This window comes from Populus nigra, chromosome 15 (assembly GCF_951802175.1).
Source record: "Populus nigra chromosome 15, ddPopNigr1.1, whole genome shotgun sequence".
In the NCBI taxonomy this organism is placed as follows: Eukaryota; Viridiplantae; Streptophyta; class Magnoliopsida; order Malpighiales; family Salicaceae; genus Populus; species Populus nigra.
The window spans coordinates 11,150,813-11,172,708 of NC_084866.1; the positions used below are offsets into that span (position 1 = coordinate 11,150,813).

At 31.4% G+C, this 21,896-nt stretch overlaps 2 protein-coding genes across 2 annotated transcripts; one reads left to right on the forward strand and one right to left on the reverse strand.

The window, feature by feature from the left end:
* Positions 1–8,343: 8,343 nt before the first annotated feature.
* On the forward strand, positions 8,344–10,138 carry LOC133673770 (zinc finger protein CONSTANS-LIKE 5). Its single transcript, XM_062094660.1, has 2 exons — positions 8,344–9,327; positions 9,445–10,138. Exons 1-2 carry the CDS (start codon positions 8,566–8,568, stop codon positions 9,829–9,831), a joined length of 1,149 nt encoding a protein of 382 aa, XP_061950644.1. The 5' UTR covers positions 8,344–8,565; the 3' UTR covers positions 9,832–10,138.
* A 6,778-nt stretch (positions 10,139–16,916) lies between these two features.
* Positions 16,917–20,362, reverse strand: LOC133674306 (probable receptor-like serine/threonine-protein kinase At5g57670). Its single transcript, XM_062095353.1, has 10 exons — positions 20,108–20,362; positions 19,742–19,842; positions 19,503–19,621; positions 19,300–19,406; positions 18,800–19,207; positions 18,432–18,686; positions 18,066–18,223; positions 17,754–17,969; positions 17,367–17,516; positions 16,917–17,259 (listed from the first exon to the last, which is right to left on the reverse strand). The coding sequence occupies exons 1-10, from the start codon at positions 20,238–20,240 to the stop codon at positions 17,113–17,115; spliced, it is 1,794 nt and encodes a 597-aa protein (XP_061951337.1). The 5' UTR covers positions 20,241–20,362; the 3' UTR covers positions 16,917–17,112.
* Between the last annotated feature and the right edge of the window lie 1,534 nt (positions 20,363–21,896).

The window sequence follows — 21,896 nt, forward strand, 5'->3', positions numbered from 1 at the left end:
CAAAATTATAGATACCATTTTTTTAATTTTTTTTAATAAATACTAACACCATAAAGATAAAGTTTTAGGTGGACTTGGGTGTTTAGGTGGGGCCCAACTAACTTAATTGATCGGGCCAAAACTTGGTTAACTTTTTTATTAAAATAAATAAAATGACATTGATCTAATATTTTTTTTATGATATTAATAACCTTATCTTTTGGAATTTATTACTTATTTAGTCAAGATTTAAATAAAAACTTAACGCAAAGAAAAAAAAAAGGACAGTTTCAATTAAAATTTGAAGGGAGAAAAAAAAGGCCTAACTTGTCAAGCCTGAATGCATGGATTGATTTTTTTTGTTTTGCTAAGTAGGAAGACATGTCAATTAGAAACCTAGTTTCTAACCATTATATTGATGGTAAGAAAATCAAGGTCCAACTTTTTGGTTCCGAAAACCTACTTTCACCTTAAAACTAAAAAAAATAAAATACTTTGTAGGCCTTAAAAAAACCCATTTGTGGTTTTAAACTTGGAAAAAATTGGTCCCAATCTCAAAAACTATCACAAGCTTCAATCTATTGTTTTAGGCAAGAAAGCCAAAAATACATCTTAATAGAACTCTTCTTATCAAAAAGAACTTCTTGATACCAATAAAAACTCTTTTCATGGATGGAATGTCTATCAACTTATAACTTTCTCTATTTTTTAATGTTTTCTGATAAATCTATTTTCTCTATCAAACCAAAAACTAAAATGAAAATAAAATAAACTCTTGGTCTAAAAAGTTTGATTCTCAAACAAAAATGAAAGGAACCAAAAAGAAACTTTGACAAAACCCCAAGAAAAAATTTAGCAAAAAGTCAGAGGGATCAATTTTCTTTTTTTTTTTTTTATAACAAGACTACCTTTGTTGTCTCTTTCAATTTTAATCCTCTAGCTTTTAATTACGAGAAAATAATAAAATCAAATAGATTTTCTGAAAATTAATAATCAATCCAACAACAGGATGTTTTGTTGAGATTATGATAGTCCTATAAAAAAAATTATAAAAACTAATTTCAAATAATCACAATATTTAAGGATTAAATAAAAAATTAAAATGAGAAAATTTGAAGGAGAAAAAAAAACATATCACTACTCCGGTAAACAATGACGAGAGCTACAGTAGAATCACCAAATCTTTTTTGCTGTTTTTAATTTTATTTATTATGGTGTCCAAATAAGAAAACACAAGACTAACCCGTACTCAACTCAAATAAAAAAATATAATAATAATAATGGTCTCTTCGGTATCAGCAAACTAAAATGCAGTGGAGGCAGTTCTGAGTTTGCTATGCTGTTGTAGAGAGGGGGAACTTCACAATGCAGGAAGGGATTAATTCGGCGACTTCAACTTCAGAGAGCAGGAAGGGACTTGGTCACTGATGCTTCTGATCATGAATTTTTACTTTTGTTCACAATTTTTCAAATCATAGATTTTTTTTTCCGACCTTTTTTCTACTTCGGCCTGTCTGATTTTCCATTCTCTCTAATTTTTGCTCTTCTGTGGGATAGGAAACCTGAAAACTATTCCTCCGAGCTACTCCCATTTTAAGTGCCTGCAGGAGATGCCTCGTACCAGGGAGGAGGGTAATCTTGCTGTATCCAGTCAAGAAATCTGCACCACAATTACCCTCATGAAGGAGGTAACAAGAGGGCCCAAGGATCGTCTTCACTTTATCAATGTGCTGCAGTGAAGGCAATCAATGCGCAAATATGTAATCATGCACTGAAATTAGCAAGAACTGGAAAAAAATAATTATGGCGATCTACCATCCATCTCATATATTGAATCAACAAATACTGTACTGTAGGCGTTGTGCTACAGTCTACGCTACAACGTAATTTGTAGGCAAACAGTATTTTTCCTTTGTCGACATAGCAAGTGGCAAATGCCTTGCCTTCAATCATTTCCTTCTTTATATCCATCAAAATTTATAATCCCAAATCTCAATTTTCTGATAACAACTCTGTGAAGAAGATCATACTCAGACAGAATATTCATCCATTTTTTACAATGAAGAATCCACCCTCTTATTAATCTTATTTTAAATTGTATCCCTCTGTATAAGTTTTGTTTTCCCAAATATATTTTTATATACCTCATTCCCACATGTATATTTTATTTATTAAAATACTAGTAATATTTACAAGTATGGAATTAGAGACACTACGGTAATATTTGAGATTGTAATATTTTTTATTTAGAAATATATTAAAATATTCTAATGTCGGCTGCCTAGGTATATCATAGATATGTTCTGGGTATAGGTTCATAGAGTAATTTTTTAACAAATAGGATACGGGGATATTGAATTTATGGATAGCCGTTGTCTTTTGTTGCCGAAAGCAAACATGGTACTTTAATTAATTAGGACAGCAATACATTTGTAATTGACTAAAAATTAAGGGCAACAAGACAAAGCTACCCTTCTCAACAGCCGCTCCTGTGCCTTCACCTAGTCCTTTTCGACATTTCGCCCTCTGAGCCGCGGGCAAATTGTGTCCAGCTTTATCCATGGAAGAACCATTTGGTTTTTTTTTTTTTTTATGTAGATGTGCGTATTAATTTATAGATTAATTTTATAAATTTTAAAATTTATAATTATATAAATCTCTAATAATTTTAAAAAAATTTAAATTTATAATCATTAAAGAATAAATTCTAAACCTAACTGATTCAACTCTTCTTTAATAATAGAACCATTTAGTTTTTTAAAATAAGAGTTGGTATTAAAACTATCTGAAAAAATATATTAATATAGTATTTTAAATAGTGTACTTTTTTATTTTAATAATTTTCTAAAAAAAAGTGTTTTGACAAGTCATTTTATATAGAATAAAACAAGAAAGAGAGGAAGTTTTTTTTAAAAAAAGGTCGCTAATTTTTTTCTTTATTTATGGCTTTTCTCAAAACACATGGGAATGACTTTTCATATGAGAGCATTAAATAAAAAAATAAAACTAATTTTTTATCTTTCTTTTATTTTGCAGCTCCAATAGAAAATCCAAATGAAAAGTCAAAATAGCTTTTCTGTCAAAGAAAAATCAATCCTACATTTCTATCAAAAAAATCAAAAAATCAAAATAAATTATTTAAAAATTATTTCTTTCACCACCATAACTTTTCTAAAACAAATATTAATATTAAATATATTAAAATACAAATAAATTGTTAAAATAGTTTTTTTTTACTGGAGTGCACATGAAAAGTATTATATTTATACTATTAAAAAAATCATATCAACAATTTAGCTTTTCTAAATAATGTTTTTGCCATTGAAAATGCTCTCATAAAAAAAAAGAGGGATTTTAGCATCCCATATAGCTATCTTCTTAAATCAATAAATAATTTATTTATTTATTTTGCTTTCCTTATAGCTCTCCTATTTATTTATTTATTTCCTTATGAGATTTTAGCATCACCCATATCCTCGCTAACAATGTTTCTCTTTACCTATGGATTTAATCGATTTAAATTCTTAAAAATATTTGATCATTCCGTCAAAAGAATGAGGCATGCATAAATTTTTATTTTTATAAAAAAAAAATTGTTTTATAATCCGTTAATAAAAACAAAATGTATAGATATTGAAGTGAAATTTATTTTTCTATTGCTTATATTTTTCTTTAATCTTAAATGATTTATAATCTTAATTTTTATATGGTGAAAACCATGAATGTCACATGTAAATTTAATGGTATCTAACAGCTATTTTTGACGAAGTATAGAAAGAAATAAAAATAGCTTTGGAACTATTTGATAACGAGAATGGTAAGATTTATTCAATTTATTATGTAAATTAGGTGTGTTCTTGTAATTAACCCAATATTTTTTTTATTTATTTTTTTTTATCTCTAAGATGTCAACTTGCCCTTATGGAGACTTGACTTTATCAATAGGATTAATCATTTAATGATCTCTCTTGTTAATTATGATGTTGTATGATGACGTGTCGCTTGATCTAGAACCTTCAAGCACCAAATTAATAAGAAGCGTTAACCTAAACACTGAATTATGGGTCCACTACCAATCTACCATAATATATAGTTTATAGGGTGATGCTTCTTCTTCGTGAAACGCGTGGATTTATAAAATAATTTCATGGGGGATAGGGTGTCACTATAATTTATGTATTACATCAAATAATCTAAGATTGGACTAATTGTTTCGGAATACATTGATTGTATATTCATACGTCAAAAACTCAAAAAATATCGTTCGTGAGGGTCAAAATATAGGTAAAAACAAATATAATATAAAGATAGTGATTGTTAGGATAATTATGGTGTTAATGATAATAATATTAGTACTAGGTAATTAAATCAGTAGTGAAAAAAATTTAATTTCAGTTTTTGAGGAGTAAATAATGATATTTTATTAGTTATTTCATGAATTCATTTTAAAAAAAGAGATAGATATAAAAAAAAATCATGACTCATTAAAAATAGTAAGAATATTTTTACCTAAGATTTCTCTTTTCAAGTTGTATTTATTTTATTTTTTAAAATTGGTCTAGAAAATAACTACTAAAATACAACTAATTACTCTATTAACACCATAAAACGTCTATGATGTGTTATGAATTGAATATTTTAGACAAAAGAACAATTATCATTTTCTTTAGGTTATGAATTTTTTTTCTTGAATAATATAGTTTGGAAAATATTTACAATGAAGTTGATATTTTAAAAATAAAATCGTTGAATTAATTTATTTGTTTTGAAACCTAAAAACTAAGTTATAACCATGCCCAAGGACTTAAAAAACAATTTTCTCATTTCTTATTATTTATTTATTATCGAAAAACATTTTCCTTGAAAAAAACATATTTAAAAGGTGATTGGTTATAAAAAGAAGCAGTTTTCTTGTATTATCCACTACCCTCTAGCCTAAATCCTATAAATAGATATAAAAGCCTAACAAGCTTCATGCATCCCCAAAAAAACGCCACAAGGTTTGCCAACCCATCTATATGCTACACCTGGCATCCTGACTGTGACTTTCTACATACCCGTGCCTTTTTTTTATATATATATCATTCATGGTCATGGCTGCAAGGGCAATCTTGTCCACCTCCACTTTTCAGCTACACGTGTTTAAATCGAAGCTCACGCATCACATGACGTGGTGACATACTAGTTGCCCTCCCTTTTCTGTTTGTTTTGGTTTCTGCGCTCCTCACTCCCCCACGTCGTCATACGCTTCTGTATAGTTATTACACTTGACCCGAATCTAGTTATTGGATTTGGGTTAACCCGTGTTTTTTTTTAATATGTTATTTTAGGCTTTTAAATTTTTAGGTGTTCACTCAACCTATTTTAGACTGGATTTCACCGAGTTGATTATGTTTTATTGGATGATAAATTAAACTAATCGATCAACTAAGTTTAATTAAATCAATATTAAAATTAATTTTATTTAAAACTTGGTTTAAGTTAGGCTATAAATTACAAATTTTTGAACTAATCTATCAAGTAATGTTTAACAATTATGCTATTCTATATATGTCCTCACCTATTAAAACGAGAAGACATCTTTCAAACAGTGCAACTGGTTATGGTTCCTAATTTTCTTATAAAAATACAAAAAAAAAATAATAATTAAGGAGTAAATTGATAAGTAAGGAAAAAAAATAGAAGAACAAATAAAAAAGAAATTCAAAGATTAAAAAATAAGGTGTGAACATGGTCAATGATGTAATTACCATTTACCATAGCTTGAACTTGCTTCATCAATGTAAATCATTTCCCGAAATTCTCTTATAACACTAGCTATAAAGGGTGTCTTAATTTGAAATAACCTCATTACAAGACCAAATACACTTACCACATGTGTTCTAAATATTGTCGCTTCTACAAGTAATTCAATTAGAACAACCAGAAACCACAATACTAAAAAAACCTTAATTGTAAACCTTAAAATAATCAAATTCAACAATTAGAATAAATTAGAATAAAAAACCTTAATTGTCGTAGTGGAGAGAGAGAGAGAGAGAGAGAGAGAGAGAGAGAGAGAGAGAGAGAGAGGGTGGCATCGTGGATATTGTCTTACGCGGCAGGAAAAGAGAGAAAGTTGGGCAATGAGGGGTTTCAGTTGTGGCTGAGGGAAGAGAATGAGATGAGAGGGAAAAATAGAAAAGAAACTAGTTCCAATGTTATAATTCGTTTGGATTCACATGCGATTCATGGGTCACAAATAAGGCACGCGACACATCAAAATATATTATTTTTTTAAATATTTTTTAAATTATGTTATTTTTCCAATTTTTCTTGTTATCGTGCTAAATCCCAAAAAACTTATAATTTTTCTGTTAAATCTCCTTTTTTAATCATGTAAAAAGAATTATTTTTTAAACATCCATTCAAGCTCATGACTAGATAGATTGCGTTAATAAATTTTTCTCATTGTTCATGAAAGCAATTCTTTAACTCGATACATGTAGGTTGGGCATGCTATCATGTGCGGATATTGTTATTTAGTGCCCGTTTTGTACTAATACGATAGCTTCTATTTTTTAAATTATTTTTTGTTTGAAAAAAATATTAAATTAATATTTTTTAATAATTTCAATGTGCTAATATTAAAAAAAAAATCTTACAAAAATATTTTAATATACTTTTAATTGAAAAATATCATATATTATATTACCAAATACACACTTAGTCAAAGAAAATAAGTTGCCTTATTGAAAAGGAGAAAAATACATATAAATTGAGTTTTGAAATACCAATTATTAATAAATGAAGTGATAACCCAAGTTGACTTTTATAGTTTGTTTTCTCTCATATAATATTTTAATTTTAATTTTATGTTTAGAATAATAAAAAAATTGAATAAAATTTTTATTTTTTAATACCACATTTTAAAAATGAAAAGAAATATAGACTAATAATGATTTTATCAATAATGTTAGTAGTAACAATAATAGAGGTAATTATACTATAAAAGAAAGATGAAGAAGAATAAATGATGGTGGTGATAATAAAATAATAAAAAATAAATATATTTTAAAAATATTAATGTTGCTATTTTAAGAGGTGCGAGTGGAAGAAGAATGATGGTGACGGCGGTGAAAGAAAAGTGATGGTGCAATAGTAACAACAATAATATATTTTTTTTAAAAAACAAATATCACAATCACCATCAATAATAGTGATGATAATGCTTTGAATAATTGATATACAATGAGAAAAAAATAATATATCTTTCTTAATAGCAAATATTTCATTTTGATTTCTTGTTTTATTTCCATGTTTTCATGAGAATGAAAATATGTTTATTTTTATTTTCATTTTCTTTCTTATTTTTCAACCTTATTTCTATTTTATTTTTTAACCAAATACTTAAAAGCGAGAATAAAACTTTCATTTTTGTTTTTATAATTTTATTATTTTCTATTGATGAACTCGTGAAAAAACTTCACATGCACAATGGGCTTTCCACGAGCTATGATCTAGGGCCAAGATATGGGTCTGATTATAGGTTTTGTATTTGGACTTAAGTATTCATAAGCTAATAAGTACCCATGAAAGACTCTCCAATTCGTAAGTTAGTAAATATAAAAGAAAATATAAAAATAAAAGTAAAATATTGAATATAAAAAAATTATGATTTATGATAACTTATTTTGTTTATCTAGTAACTCAAAGTATTAATAAATCTTAATTACTCAAAGTAACTCAAAGTAAAATTATGATTTATGACACACGTTCTCGGAACTTAAAAAGATACACGTAAGAAGCCAATAATTTTTTAGGTCAAAATGAGTGGGAAAAAAGAGGGAGGGGGGGGGGGGGTTGTTGTTGTGCGGGTCCACGTGGACTGAAAAGAAGTCTATTTAGACAATGGAATTGTGAAATAAGGGCTGTTTGGGCGTGCATGGAGTGAATAGTGTCAAAGTGAGGTGAAATGCATCGGGTGAAAGAGTGAGTGCAGGCTTCATTTCACTCTGTATGGGCCATGGCCCAAACCCAGTGGTTAGATTTCTACTTTTTTTACCATCCAACTCGCGATTTTTACAGAGGGCAAGCATATAGAATCAAAGTCCATTACTCGTGGTTGTTATTTAAAAAATATATATATATTTTAAATATTCTTGCCCCACAAAAGCAAACAATAAGTTTTGCAACCACCGTCATCATCTCCCTCGAGTCCCCCCAGCGCAAACGGGTCCTACGTCGGCACAGACACGTGACAGCAACTTCTCACAAAGACTATTAAAATCCTCGAAAAAACCCAAACCCGAAACATGTTATTTGTCTTAACAAATAAAAAACCTTTTTACTTGGCTATGAACTCTCCACGTGCTCTCTTCTTCCCTATCAGCACCCAGCTTTCCTTTACTCTGACTAGACTTAAAGAAAGATAATAACAATCAACACATCCGACTCTTTACTCTTATAGCCCCCACAAATCCCAAACCACCAATTCGATAACTCTCTCTTGCGGGATTTTGGAGAATCAAGAAACACCCCCCCTAAAAAATAAGAAGAGATTTCGGTTTTCCTATTTATTTGATCAGAAACTGGGAGAGAAAAAACATGGGAATTGAAGTCGAGAGCTTAAAGAACTTAACCGGAGGTTGGAGTGTTGCGGCTAAACGTTGTGACTCGTGCAAAACCGCGGCTGCAGCTGCGTTTTGCAGGGCCGACTCTGCTTTTTTGTGTCTGAATTGTGATACCAAGATTCACCATAGCCAGGTGAATAGCAAAATCATGTCCAGGCATGAGCGTGTGTGGATGTGTGAGGTCTGCGAGCAAGCACCAGCTGCGGTTACTTGCAAAGCTGATGCAGCTGCTCTTTGTGTCACTTGTGACGCTGACATCCACTCTGCTAACCCTCTTGCTCGCCGTCATGAACGTGTCCCAATCGAGCCCTTTTATAACTCTGCTGAATCAATTGTTAAGACTTCCACGGCGTTTAATATTCTAATACCTGGTGAAAATGGTGTGTCTGGATATGATCAGAACGATGATGTAGAGGGTGTTTCGTGGCTGTTACAGAGTAATCACACAACACATGACCATAATTCAAAGCTCCAAATCGAGAATCCTGTTGTGAAGACTGGAGACATGTTTTTCTCTGAAATTGATCCGTTTCTTGAATTGGAGTATCAGAATTCCATTGATGCGAGCTATGAGCAGATTCATGGTAGTGCTGGTGCTGGTGCTGATAGCGTTGTGCCTGTGCAAACCAAACCAGCTCCGCTTCCGGTGATCAATCATGAAAGTTGCTTTGACATTGATTTCTGTAGATCTAAACTCACTTCTTTCAGCTACTCATCTCAGTCTCTTAGCCACAGCGTAAGTACCAAAACCTGCTTAATTAAAGCTCAAAAGAATTATATATATAAGCGCCTTTGTAACCAAGGTTTCATAATTTGTAGTGGTGCTGACAAAGTTTCGTTGATTTTTTTTCAGGTTTCTTCGTCTTCCCTAGATGCTGGTGTTGTTCCTGATGGGAATTCTATGTCCGACATATCCTATCCTTTCAGCCGAAGCATGAATACTACTACCGATCCAAGCATGCCCCTCTCAGGCTGTACTGCGAATCAACCAGCAACTCAGTTAGCTGGGATTGACCGTGAAGCTAGAGTTTTGAGGTACAGAGAGAGAAGGAAGAACCGAAAGTTCGAAAAGACCATACGGTATGCTTCCCGAAAAGCTTACGCTGAAACCAGACCGAGAATCAAAGGCCGATTCGCAAAACGAACCGAAATGGAATCCGATATGGACAACCTATATAACTCTCCGAGCTCTGTCCCTTTCATGGCCGATACCCAATATGGTGTCGTTCCCTCGTTTTGATCATGGATTTAAGCCAGTTAATTACTATCTAGAAGATTATGTAATTTGTCAGCTATAATCAATAACGGTAAGGTGGTCTTACCCTCTTTTAATGCTGATTACTGTAATCTGTAAATCTTAGACGAATCCTTAAACGGATCAGTTGAAGTGTAGCCCTTCGTTTTATAGGCAACAATATTAATCACGTTGCAGCTAAGGCTTTTGCTCTTGAAATTTTGCTTTTCAGGTCAAAAGCCCCATTTACCTCTTTTCCTTCTGTAACTCCATTTTCTTTTAAAAGGGTTTTTGGATTTGGTCTTCCTGCTAATCTATTGAACTCTTTTTTTTTTTTTTTTACTTTGCTGGGACTTCTTCCTTTCTCAAGAAAGATCACGAATCTCTATCTCCAATTGCTCCCAATATTAATTTCGCTTTACAATCTATGGCATTATTTCTTGTCAGAGCAAACTGTAAACTTTTGAGTGTTTTATTTTTATTTTTTATTTTTTTAATTAATATTAATAACCGGATTAACTTATATATACCTTGAGTTATCTTATAAACTTTAAAATTAACATGTATATTTTTAGTTGCTTTAAAATTTAAATTGATGATGTTTAGATAATAAATTTAGAATCTAATTAATTAAGATACACATGTTATTATTGATTTGAGTGATTTATTATTAAATTAAAAATTGTTTCTAGAGTACGCAGAAAAACGATAATAATAATTTTTAGCAGTACAGATGATGCATCGCTCACCGTAAGCTTTAAAAGTAATTTTTTTTAGTGTTTTTTATTTCATCTCATCAATGACTTTACAATGATATTAGATATGTAATAATAAGAATTTCTGTGTGGCTTTAGTCTCTTATTCTTTCTCTCTCTCTCTCTTTCCTACTTGGGCTATATTGTGTCGTCTTATTTCTTCTACTTTCAGCTCTACTCAAACTCTTATTTGGTCCCTCAATTTATATATAATCTTAATTTTAGTTCTATTATTAAGATTACTTCATGAATTAAAACTTAATTTTATTTAAGTTGGACAAAAATTAACTATTGTTCTAGCAATTGCATTAAAAATAAATATTAAATTTAGTATTTTTTCACAAAAATAATGAATGAAATTATCATAATAAAAATATAAATATTAAGGGACCAAATAAAAATATAACCTCTCAAATTTAGTTAATTGAAAATTATGATAATTATATATAAAATCATTAATGAAAATGATTAGTTACGAACAATTTAAAATTTAATAAAATGTTTTAAGATAATGCTAGTTACTTTTAAAAAACAAGAGTGATAGAAACAAGAAAGATAAACGACCCTCTATGTGCACGTCTGTCACCCCTGCGGTGCCTAACCTGCTCCTGAGCTTGCAGGATGTCCAGTGGACCGTGGGGAATAGTCGTGGTGCGCGCAAGCTGGCCCGGACACCCCACGTAAATAAAAAAAAAGATAAAAAAATATTTAGTACAATGAGTTTTTATACTCCAAAATAAAAAATACAAGGGGGACATGTATCCATCTATAATTTTTTTTATTTTTTATTTCCAAAATATTTTAGTAAAAATTCTCAATTTCAAAATTATACAATTAAGATATATAAGGATTAAAGAGATTATTATCATAATTTTAAAACTCAACCACGAGATGGACTCAGGACAAGGCCCGGTTCACGTGCCGGGTTGACTCGAGTCAGCTTAAAAATAAAAAATATTTATTATTATAGTTTTAAAACCCAACTTAGAGGTTGACTCGGGGCAAGACCTTGATCAATGGTCTGTTTGATCATTGATCTGGATCAACGTAAGAATAAAAATGATTATTATTATAAATTTAAAACCAAACTCGTAAGTCAACTTAGAGCAAGGCTAAATTTACGGGTTAATAAAAGGATAAAATCATTATTATTACAATTTTAAAATTTAAATTGGAGGTTGATCATAGTTTTACAATCAACTCGATAATCAATCCAAGACAAGGATCAAGTTATGAATTTAAAGGGTTTACTGAGTTTAACCAATTTTTCTTTTAAATTAAAGCAATTTTTTTAACCAAAAAAAATTAAAAAAAAGTCTGAGTTTTTACCCATCCCAAATCTTGTTGAAAGTATACTAGTTTCTAAATTTTTTTTCTTTTAGGAAATAAAACATATTATTGGTAGTTCTGTATGAATTTGACAGACCCAGAAAGAAAGGAGCTTTCCCAGACTGAAATATGGGAGTTTTCGCGTTTCACGAGGCATAGCAGCCAGACAGGCTGTGACAGGAAAGGGCAAATCAGGGCATTCAACACCTATCTTTGACCAGATGTTTGGCAACTGCCTTCTCTATCTAAAGAGAGAAATTGGCCTTTCTTACTGTAAAAATCATGGATGTCAGAATCAGGACTCGATGGAATGGTGATTTTTGTACTAATGACTTTTGAGGACCCGTTTGAAAACGTAAGTGTAAATTGTATTTTTTTTATATTTTATTTTATTTTTATTTAAAATGAATTTTTTTTATATTTTTAGATTATTTTGATTGATGTTAAAAATAATTTTTTAAAAATAAAAATATTTTATTTTAATATATTTTTAAATAAAAAATATTTTAAACAACCACTATTAACCCCGAATAGATTCAGACAGCAGAGAGGCGAGATACATTAGAAAAGCCATCCCACACTATGCTTCATCGTATATTTATGCTCAATATAAAATAAAAATGAGTATTTAAATGAGGTGTGTGGGAGTTTAGTAATGTTATTTTTTAAAATATTTTTTTTATTTAGAAATATTTTAAAATAATATTTTTTTAAAATTATTTTTTATACAGTACATCATAATAATATAAAAATATATAAAAAATTAATTTCAAATAAAAAATTAAAATTTAAAAAATTACTGTTTGTAACGTAATTTCAAATGGCCATTTCTCACTGTCCATGCTCTCTCGAAACTCTCATCCCCACGTCCTTTTTATCGAAAAGACGTGTGTGCAATTTCAAACACAAACGTCAATCAATCCATTGTCAAGATTGCCACCAACTTCTTAATTAAAAACGTGAAAGGTATTTTTTTGAATTATCACAAACATAAGTTAAAATTCCTAAAAGACATGTGCAAATAACTTTTCATTTACGAAGAAGATGATGCCTATAGGCCATATCATTTAAAAAAAAAGAAAAAAGAAAAATGGACTTTTATTTCTTTAATAAAAATTCGAGTTAGTGATGTTAATATGCTAACCTCTTGACCATTAATAAAGAATTGAGATAAATCTATAAACAAAAAAGCATAAAAAACAATTCTCAGATAATAAAATATGAAATAATGAAATTAAAAAAAATAATTTTAAATGTCCATTTGGCTATATATAAAAAAACAAAGGCATATTAAAAACTAAAAGACAAAGGCTTAGGGTGTGTTTGACAAACATACTTTTAACTTAAGGTATGAGGCATTAAAAATGTCTTAAGCGTGTATTTAACAAACACATTCTAAATAACCAAACAAAACCTTATATCTTAAGAAAAAAGTGGGGTGTTAGACACGCTATTAAGGATGGGTTTGGGCTTGGTCTAGAAATGTGTACGGGCTGAGATCAGGCTTGGTCCACTTGTTTTGTTAGGTCAACAAATGACCCAACAAGCCCATTTTCCTTTTTATACAATTAGGTTGGATTCAACTCAATCATATAAGTTGGGTTTAAGTCCAACCCATAAAAACTTGGTCACTGGTCCAACTCTATGACCAAGTCATTAGCCTATGCAAAATGTGAAATAATTCATATTTTGCAAGCTAAATCATACAATAACAAAAGAAAAGGGAGGAGGATTACTTGCCTGGGTTTACTTGTTGCCTTTACTAGTTTGCCGTGAAGATGATGGCTCATGATGGAGATTCTGGTGAATGGTAGAGTTACTGTCGTTGTTGGATTGGGGGAGAAACTTGCTATTTGTTCATGGTTGAACCAAAGCTACTGAAGTTGGTCACATTGTAAGGAGATACTAGAACTTGTTACGGGTTCTCGATGAGGCAATGTTGTTGGTACTAGCTGTGGGTCTACTGTAAGAAGATGTTGTTGGTTGAAGATGGAAGGGTTGCTGATGCTTAATGTTACCATGGAAAGAAAAAAAGAGGGAAGAAAAATGATGAGGATTGTAGGAAAGAGAAAGGTTTGTTTTCTGGGTTAAAAAAATTAAAAAAAAATGATATAAGGGTGCTTTTATTTTAGATAGTGTTTGAGGACGGTGAGAGAGAATTGGTGAAGGTGTATTTTTGCTTTAGTTTTTTCTATGGGAAAAAAAATCCTCCTTTCTTTATCTCTATCTCCATTTTCTTATAGTGATTTTGAAAGATTATCATGTCCCTTTTTTGGCTATTGATATGCCCTCATTACATCTCCTCCTTTGATGTTGTTATAGTATAAGAACAACTGGCCTGAAACTGGTTTGGGTGTAGGTTCTTAGCTCTATATAGTAGTATGTTCAGTGCTGTAAAATGGTTGTTATATTGTCTAGGCAAGAGTACAAGTGATAAGGTGTAAATAAAGGTGTTTTTTTGTCTTGTGTAAAGGAGAGAAAGAGTTTTCATCTTTGCAAAATAAGAAAATCAGTTGCCTATTCATTCTGTCTCACGAGACATTAAAGACAATCTACAATGCTTCCCAAAATGACATCGTTTCCTTCTTTTATATATATATATATAAAAGAAGGAAACAATGTCGTTTTGGTGCTTAAGGTTTGAATTAGGTTTCTTCTTTCTCAATTTTAATATCAATCTTTTAATTTATTCAATTAGATCCTTAATTGAACTTTAGAAATCAATTCAATTTTGCCCTTACAGAGTTCCAAAAACATCAACCGAAGTCCTTGGTTTTGGATTTATGCAAATTGATCTTCAATTGATCATTCAACCTTTGATTTTCTTCAATTTCAGCTTCTAAAGTCTCATGTCTCTTACAAGTAAGCTCATGGTCTTGAAATTCTTCAATTTTATCATTGATTGACCCAAAAAATTTATTTTTTCTTGTAATTTTGTTCCTGTTTTCACCTAATTGACTTTGTAGAAATTAAATTTGGTCCTTTAAAATTTTAATTTTCTAAATAAATCTCAAATTACACTTTCAATCTTAATCTTTTACCAGTTAAGTCCTTAATAAAATTAATTTGACTAATTAAAAGTCTAATTAAGTCTTTGCACTTAATTAAATCTTTTAATTTGACCCAAATTAATTCTTAAACTTAACTAAACTTTTAATTGAAACCATAATTAAATCAAATTGATCTATCAAAAATCTAATTAAAGTCCCCAGACTTAATTTTTATGCAAATTCATGTAATAGCCATTTAATTTGGTTTTGAATTTATATAGTCTCTTAGTCTTGGATTTAATGGGGTTTAATTGGGCTCCCAATTATATCCCAAACTCCAGTTTAATTCCTCCATGTGCGTGAAATCCTTCCCAGCTTGCTCTTGCTAGTATGTTTTTTTATTTTTATTTTTTTTATTGCTCATTTTTTTTGTTTTTTTCTTGTATTTTGAAAATTTTTAGAAAAACAAGGGGTCAAAGATTGGATGATATTTGATTTGGTATGAACATTATGATAATATTTGTTTTTAAAGTGTTTTTTACTTTGAAATAAATCAAAATAACATTTTTTTTATTTTTAAGATTTATTTTAGTATTCAAAACATCAAAACAATAAAAAACTCAAAAAATAATAATTAAATTTATAACTAATACGTGGCCCAACCGTGTTGCCAAACAAGTTGATACATGTCACATGTGCTGTTCTGCATCTGCCCATCAGGCTCATACATGTGGTGTATCTTTAGTACCTGTGCCCTTCTGAGTTGCCCATTAGGCAGGCTCTATTATTGTTTGGAGACTCTGGGATCTAAAAGTAGAGGATGCAATCGATCCGGGACCCCTTTTTTTTTTTTTTTTTTACTTTTCAACATGATTCTTGAAGGCTGCCGGCAATTTTTTGAGTGATGCCCCCAAATAGGGATTTTGAATTTTTGATGCTCCTACGATACACTTGCTAATATAGGTCCAAGCCCAACCTCTATAATGGGTTCTTTTATTTGGTCTTGCTGTTAGATTTTCAATGTTAATGTGTGTGTGTGTGTGTGAATCTCAAATTTATTTTAAGAGAAAAATAATATTCTGCAAATAAAAGTGTTTTTTTTTTCCTTTAGAAAAACCAAAGTGTTGTTGAAATGTTATTAATATTAAATGTCCATAAATATACTCCAAGTTGATGAAGCTTTTAGGAAGATAAGTCAATTATTGATTTATTGGAAGATCACTCAGGAAAAAAATAAAATGAAGAAATTAGATTGATGATTTTCTTTATTGGGTGGATGTTTCCTTCTTCAACTCCTTAAAACTTTAATGCAGATAAATTTAATTCATGTAACATAATAGTCACCGATGTTTTCTTATTTGGGATGTTTGGAAGTGTGGTAGCGATTATTTTTAAAAGTGATTTTCGCTCGGAAATATATTAAAATAATATTTTTTTATTTTTTAAAAATTATTTTTGATATCAGCACATCGCAACAATTCAAAAAAATAATATATATATATATATATATATATATATATATATATATATATATATATTTTTAAAGAGTTGTTGACCTTCCTAATTTTTGAGAGGTTAATATTGAGTTCAAATTTATTTAGGCAACGATATACTTCAACATTTTCTCATTTTAACAATTTAAACAAGACTATAAAGGTAATTACAAATAAGATTCTCTCTCTTTATTAACGGGAAGAATTCTCTCTCCTTCCTCCTTTTGCAATTAAGAAGCATTGACAAGGGGAATTAGTATTGAAGTTCGAGAGGATTAATATTTAACAAAGTTATCAGGTTAGTAATTTAATACTCAATTACTGTTAATTAATCTATTTTTTAGGCATTAATGGGTTTGATTATAGTGTTTTTTTACTATTTAATTGTTCCTTCCTATAAGATTCCATGTCTTTTTGTGACTACTGATTCAGTTCACTTGATCCAGTACTCTTACCACTAATAAGGTAATCCCTAGCTAAGTTGAATCAATGGAAGTGTTCCAACAAAATGGAAAATAAAAAGGTTAAGAAACATTTCCACTCTTGACAGCACTAGAAATTAATCCCAAAGTATATAGAAACGCACAAGTTACATAGAACTGAAACAAGAACCTGTGTTTTTAGCCTGTTACAGACTCGTAGTCTGAAGAACTATATTCCTTTCATGCCAGGAAAAAGCCTAAGACATTAAATAAAAAGGGAAACAAAAAGATTATCTGCTTACAAATAATCCTCCGAAGCAATATCAACTGCAACATCATATCCAAAAGTCACGGAGTAATCATCCAACTCATCAGATGTAAACTTTGGCATCCTCCAGCTTCTTGCAACTTCAGAGTCATGGCCGCCGGTTAGAAGCTCTAACACCTACAAAGAAAGCAAAGAAAACAGGAAATGGGTTCAATCAGGTTAGATGGTTGCCATCTCATATGGACTATAAGTGCATGACCTAGCACATAATAATGTATATTCACCTCACTCATTGATGGACGCCATGGTGAGGATTGTCTCACACAATATGAAGCTGTTAGCACAACTCTATGCATTTGGTCTGGATCAAATTTTCCTTTCAATTCCGGATCTGCTAGTTCCATGATGTTTCCAGATTCCATCAGAGGCTTTGCCTACACATGCAAACCATTTAAATGAAATGAATTGGAATGACTTAGAGAGAACAAGAACTTCCAGTTCAGTTTTTGACAGACTTGAATTTACAAGTCAGAACTCCTAACTAGCCATTGAGGTTATCTCCTGGTAACATTATGTAGCTGGGATTCCCATTACAGTTGTTTAAATTGTTGAAATTTGAAGTAGTATAGGTATTGGTAATCGATCAAGGGCAGAATCCAATTATCACATACCCATAAAAGAAGGTTTTGCTTCGATGAGTCCACAGGCCTCCGGCCGGTTATGATCTCCAAAAGAAGAACTCCAAATGCGTAAACATCAGTTTTCTCATCCACAATTCCGTGCATGAAGTACTCCGGTGCTATGTATCCAAATGTACCCTCAATTGGAATCACAGCATGGTGAGTCCACTTGTTAGGAAGCCATTTCGCAAGTCCAAAATCAGTTATCTACAGAAAAACGAATGCCAGCTTATCATCCCTTTAACCCTTCATCAGCTTTTAAGATTAGAATAGTGGAAGAGTTTGCTTGCAAAGTTCATTCACCTGTGGCTCATAATCAGGTCCTAGAAGAACATTAGAGGCTTTTATGTCACGATGTATTATCCGGTGCTTGCAGCATTTGTGGAGATAATGCAGACCCCTAGCCACTCCAAGGGCAATCTTGTGTCTTACTGGCCACTGAAGTGACTCACCTGTTTTACCTGATGATCATCCGTAAAACAATCTGTTAAATAAACAACAATAATTTATTTCATCATCTTCAAATCATGAATGATTTCTGAACTAAGAAATAAAACTGTTCCATTTCTGTAGAATGTTAACATATCCTTTGCTATAACCAACATTTTCAAATCTTTATTGAGTAGCATTCCAGAGTCATTGAGAAGAATAAGTGAAGTAACTTCTTACTGTGCAATGCAGATGCCAAATTTCCATTCTGAGAGAAATTGAAAATCAGGTAGAGTCCATTTTCAATGCAGCAGCCAAGTAAGTTTGCAGTATTGGGATGGCTGACATGTCCAATAATTCCCAATTCCAGCAGGAACTCTTTCTCTTTAGTAACATCCTTGTTGTCTTTGGTTAGCATCTTTACCGCAATAGTTCTGCCATCAGAAAGATCACCTCTATATACTTCTGAATACCCTCCTCGACCTACTATATTGTCTGATGATACTCAAGAAAAAAAAAGAGGCATAAGACTTCTGAATTAATTTGATTTATTAGTCACTGAATCAGAAAGCTAGCACATACACCACATAAGCTCAGTGGTAGTTTACCTGGGTGGAAGTTGTTTGTGGCATTCGCAATTTCCTCATAGGTGAAGCATTTTAACAAAGACTGTTGCTTTTGTTTGTTGGAAACACTCCTATTTATTTTTCTCATTGGTGAAGCAAAAATTGAGGAGATAAGTTTACAGGTAGACGTCTGCTTCTTCGTCTTTGATTGGCCATTGAAATTGGTAGCCAGAGGAGGGGACTCTGTAGTGCTTGAGCCTCCGAAACTGAAGGTATCATCTTCTGTACTGTGAGATTCTGTTTCAATTTCATATAAAACAGTTCTTGGTGAAGAGTTCAGTCTCTTTGTTTCTGAGTTTATATGCTTTTCAACAGAGGAGGAAGTCCTGCCGCTATGAGTGTTACCATCATCGTTCTTGCTCAACCACCTTGAACTTGGTTGATGAGTCTCTGCCATAAGTGAATGACTGGATAGGTCAACACTTAACACTAGAGGAAGTTACATTCTATCTGCATGCATTTTCCTTTACAATGAAACTAACCTCTTGTAGTTGCCGAATCCGGCCGTCTTTCAGATTTCCCTAATGAAAGTACTGTGCAGGTTTCTGAGGCATGCTCGAAACAAAACCTTATAACTCGATGCCAAGTTCTAATATAGGCAAACAAAAAAAGAGAACAGTTGTCATTTATAAGTTATAATATCAAAGCATAATAGGGATTCTCTAACCTAATCTGGTTTCCTTACCTATTTGATTGGTTTCTCAAGCGACGAAGAAGAAGATAATCAGCTGAAACGGATTTTGCTTCCTCGATTAGACCTCTAGCAATACTAGAATTAAATCCCACTTTAGCCTCCAAACCTATCTGAAAGATATAAAATTCACAATAATTTCTAATTTCAGTGATATTGCCGTAGTGAAAGATTGGAACATACATTATTCAGCAAGCGACAAACATTCAGAAGTTTATAATGTTGTTAAATACCTGTTTAGACTGGCAGGTCCTGGCAAACTCTCCAAGCACAGATATAACATGTGCCTTTGCTTGTCGAATCTGCGATTGTTTCTTCTTTGACTCCTCACCAACTGTATATAATCAAACATGCACAACATTACCATGTCTAGTGTTAGTAGATGCAATGTAGGTTACTAATCTATGTGATAAATGCAGCTCATTTGAACCAAACTTCACTCAAGGAAGTTCACATTGGGTATCCACTCCTACATAGTTTAGATTTGAATCAGCAGGTATTGAGATGAGATAATGCAAAGATATACGTGCAGTCAAGGTTATTATGCATGGAGAATTATTTATTTATTTTTTCATGGAAGTAGCACTGAAGATCCTGACCAAGAACATATATGGCAACAATGGTGTCATTTGGTTGAGCAAGAACTCTAATTGCCCATGAAAGAAGCTCGTTGCTATCGTCTAGGTCTGATGAGATGCCAATGAGTATTTTGGAAGGAGCTGGAGGGATCATGTTGTCTCCACCAGGATGGCCGACCAGCTCGAAAGATCGATCTTGGAGTTGAGAAGGGAAAAGTATTCAGTTATTTGCTCTATTGTACGTGATGGAAGCACCGAAACTTGGCTTAATAATATGTCGAAGGGAGCAACCGTATGATTAAGGTTAGAAGAGGGAGGTGATGACACATTAGCTAGCTCTCATTGCGTTATTCTTGTTTAAGAAGCATAATGTGCCTTTTACAGTGGCAAGAAGAGAAGTGATAAGTCTCTCCGAAGGAATCCTCGAGATAGAAGAATTAAGTGTTATGGTAGGGTGCTTTGGGGTATAAGCAAAGGTGATGGGAATGTATTTGATATGCCTTGACATCTAAGCCAAAACCTCAACATTGGCTAAGAAAAAGTCCCACGTTGTTGGATTTGGTAGGAGGCCAGGTGGGGATATTTGCCACTCAAAAAGAGACCTTACCTTTTTATCATGAATCAAAACGTTTAGAAGAAACTAACGGTTTCCCTTTTCACATGGATGGATGACACAGAGATGCTTTGCACTCGATGGACATGGCATTATGATTTTGTCTTAATTTTACACATTGCTTGCATATTTGCAAGAAGATAGGTGCAAATCATTAGGCTTAATCTAGCAATCTCCCTGTCTAATGGTAACCAAATGACTATGTGCTTGGCGAAAGGAAGAACACACGCACGCTGACTGACATTTGCAGTATTGTATTTCACACTTCACACTCACTTTGCTTAATTTGTTGCTTTATTGTGTTCATACTTCATACCAGTTAAGGAGGAAGAAGTATAGACTGAACTAGTTGATAAGTCCAAGATTATTGCTATTTCAGCCATATTGGATTGGTGGCACGTACTATGGTGCGACCGTATCAAGATTTTTCAACCCAAAGTAAAAAGAACGAGAGATGGTCATGTTTTTTAAAAAGTAATTTTTTTTTATGATCAGGTTAAACCTTGATTAACTTCATAATATAATAAAAAAATTATCATATTAAAATGAAATAATTAAAATTAAAATATGATTATTGATCAAGTGTGTCTTGATTGTAAATAAATTTTAGAAATTAAGGATTATATTATAATTAATACAAGGAATTACAATTTTTTTTTAAAAATCAAATAGAAACTTGATTGAATAAATTTCTAAAACTATCATAAAATAATATATGTGATATTATTTAAGGGGTAAATTGATATTTTACCATTTATAGAGTTTAGATTTGCATATAAATAGAATATTATACCTATTATTTTTTACACATTACATGATAGTACAACAAGATATTACAGTAACACCTATACACAAAAGAAAAAAGCTTACACTCAAGTGTATAACAATTCATCTCTCCTAAAAGGATTTAGGAGATTTTTCAGTTATGGTTTGTGTGGATGACTTGTAGCTTGCGAAAACCAAAACCTTGAAGTAATTATTTAAAGTAAAAAAAAAAAAAACATTAGATCTCCCGGTAATTTACATATAAACCTTAAACAACATCAAATCTATCTTACAAAATCATGAAACTCTAAAAAAAATCTAAATTTATTATTTTTGTTGTGTATATGCGTTTCAAGAAACCCAATAGATAATATTATAACTCAAACTCGAGACTTCAACCATCTTGCAAAATCGAGATTCAAAATGCACCGT

What these genes read in the sequence shown, in the direction of transcription:
- LOC133673770 (XM_062094660.1), top strand. Translation starts at nt 8,566, where the DNA reads ATGGGAATTGAAGTCGAGAGCTTAAAGAACTTAACCGGAGGTTGGAGT. An exon ending in CTCAGTCTCTTAGCCACAGC is followed by an intron (nt 9,328 to 9,444) that starts GTAAGTACCAAA and finishes ATTTTTTTTCAG; the next exon opens with GTTTCTTCGTCTTCCCTAGA.
- LOC133674306 (XM_062095353.1), bottom strand. Translation starts at nt 20,240, where the DNA reads ATGATCCCTCCAGCTCCTTCCAAAATACTCATTGGCATCTCATCAGAC. An exon ending in CACAAACAACTTCCACCCAG is followed by an intron (nt 18,687 to 18,799) that starts GTAAACTACCAC and finishes GAGTATCATCAG; the next exon opens with ACAATATAGTAGGTCGAGGA. An exon ending in GGCGTCCATCAATGAGTGAG is followed by an intron (nt 17,260 to 17,366) that starts GTGAATATACAT and finishes CTTTCTTTGTAG; the next exon opens with GTGTTAGAGCTTCTAACCGG.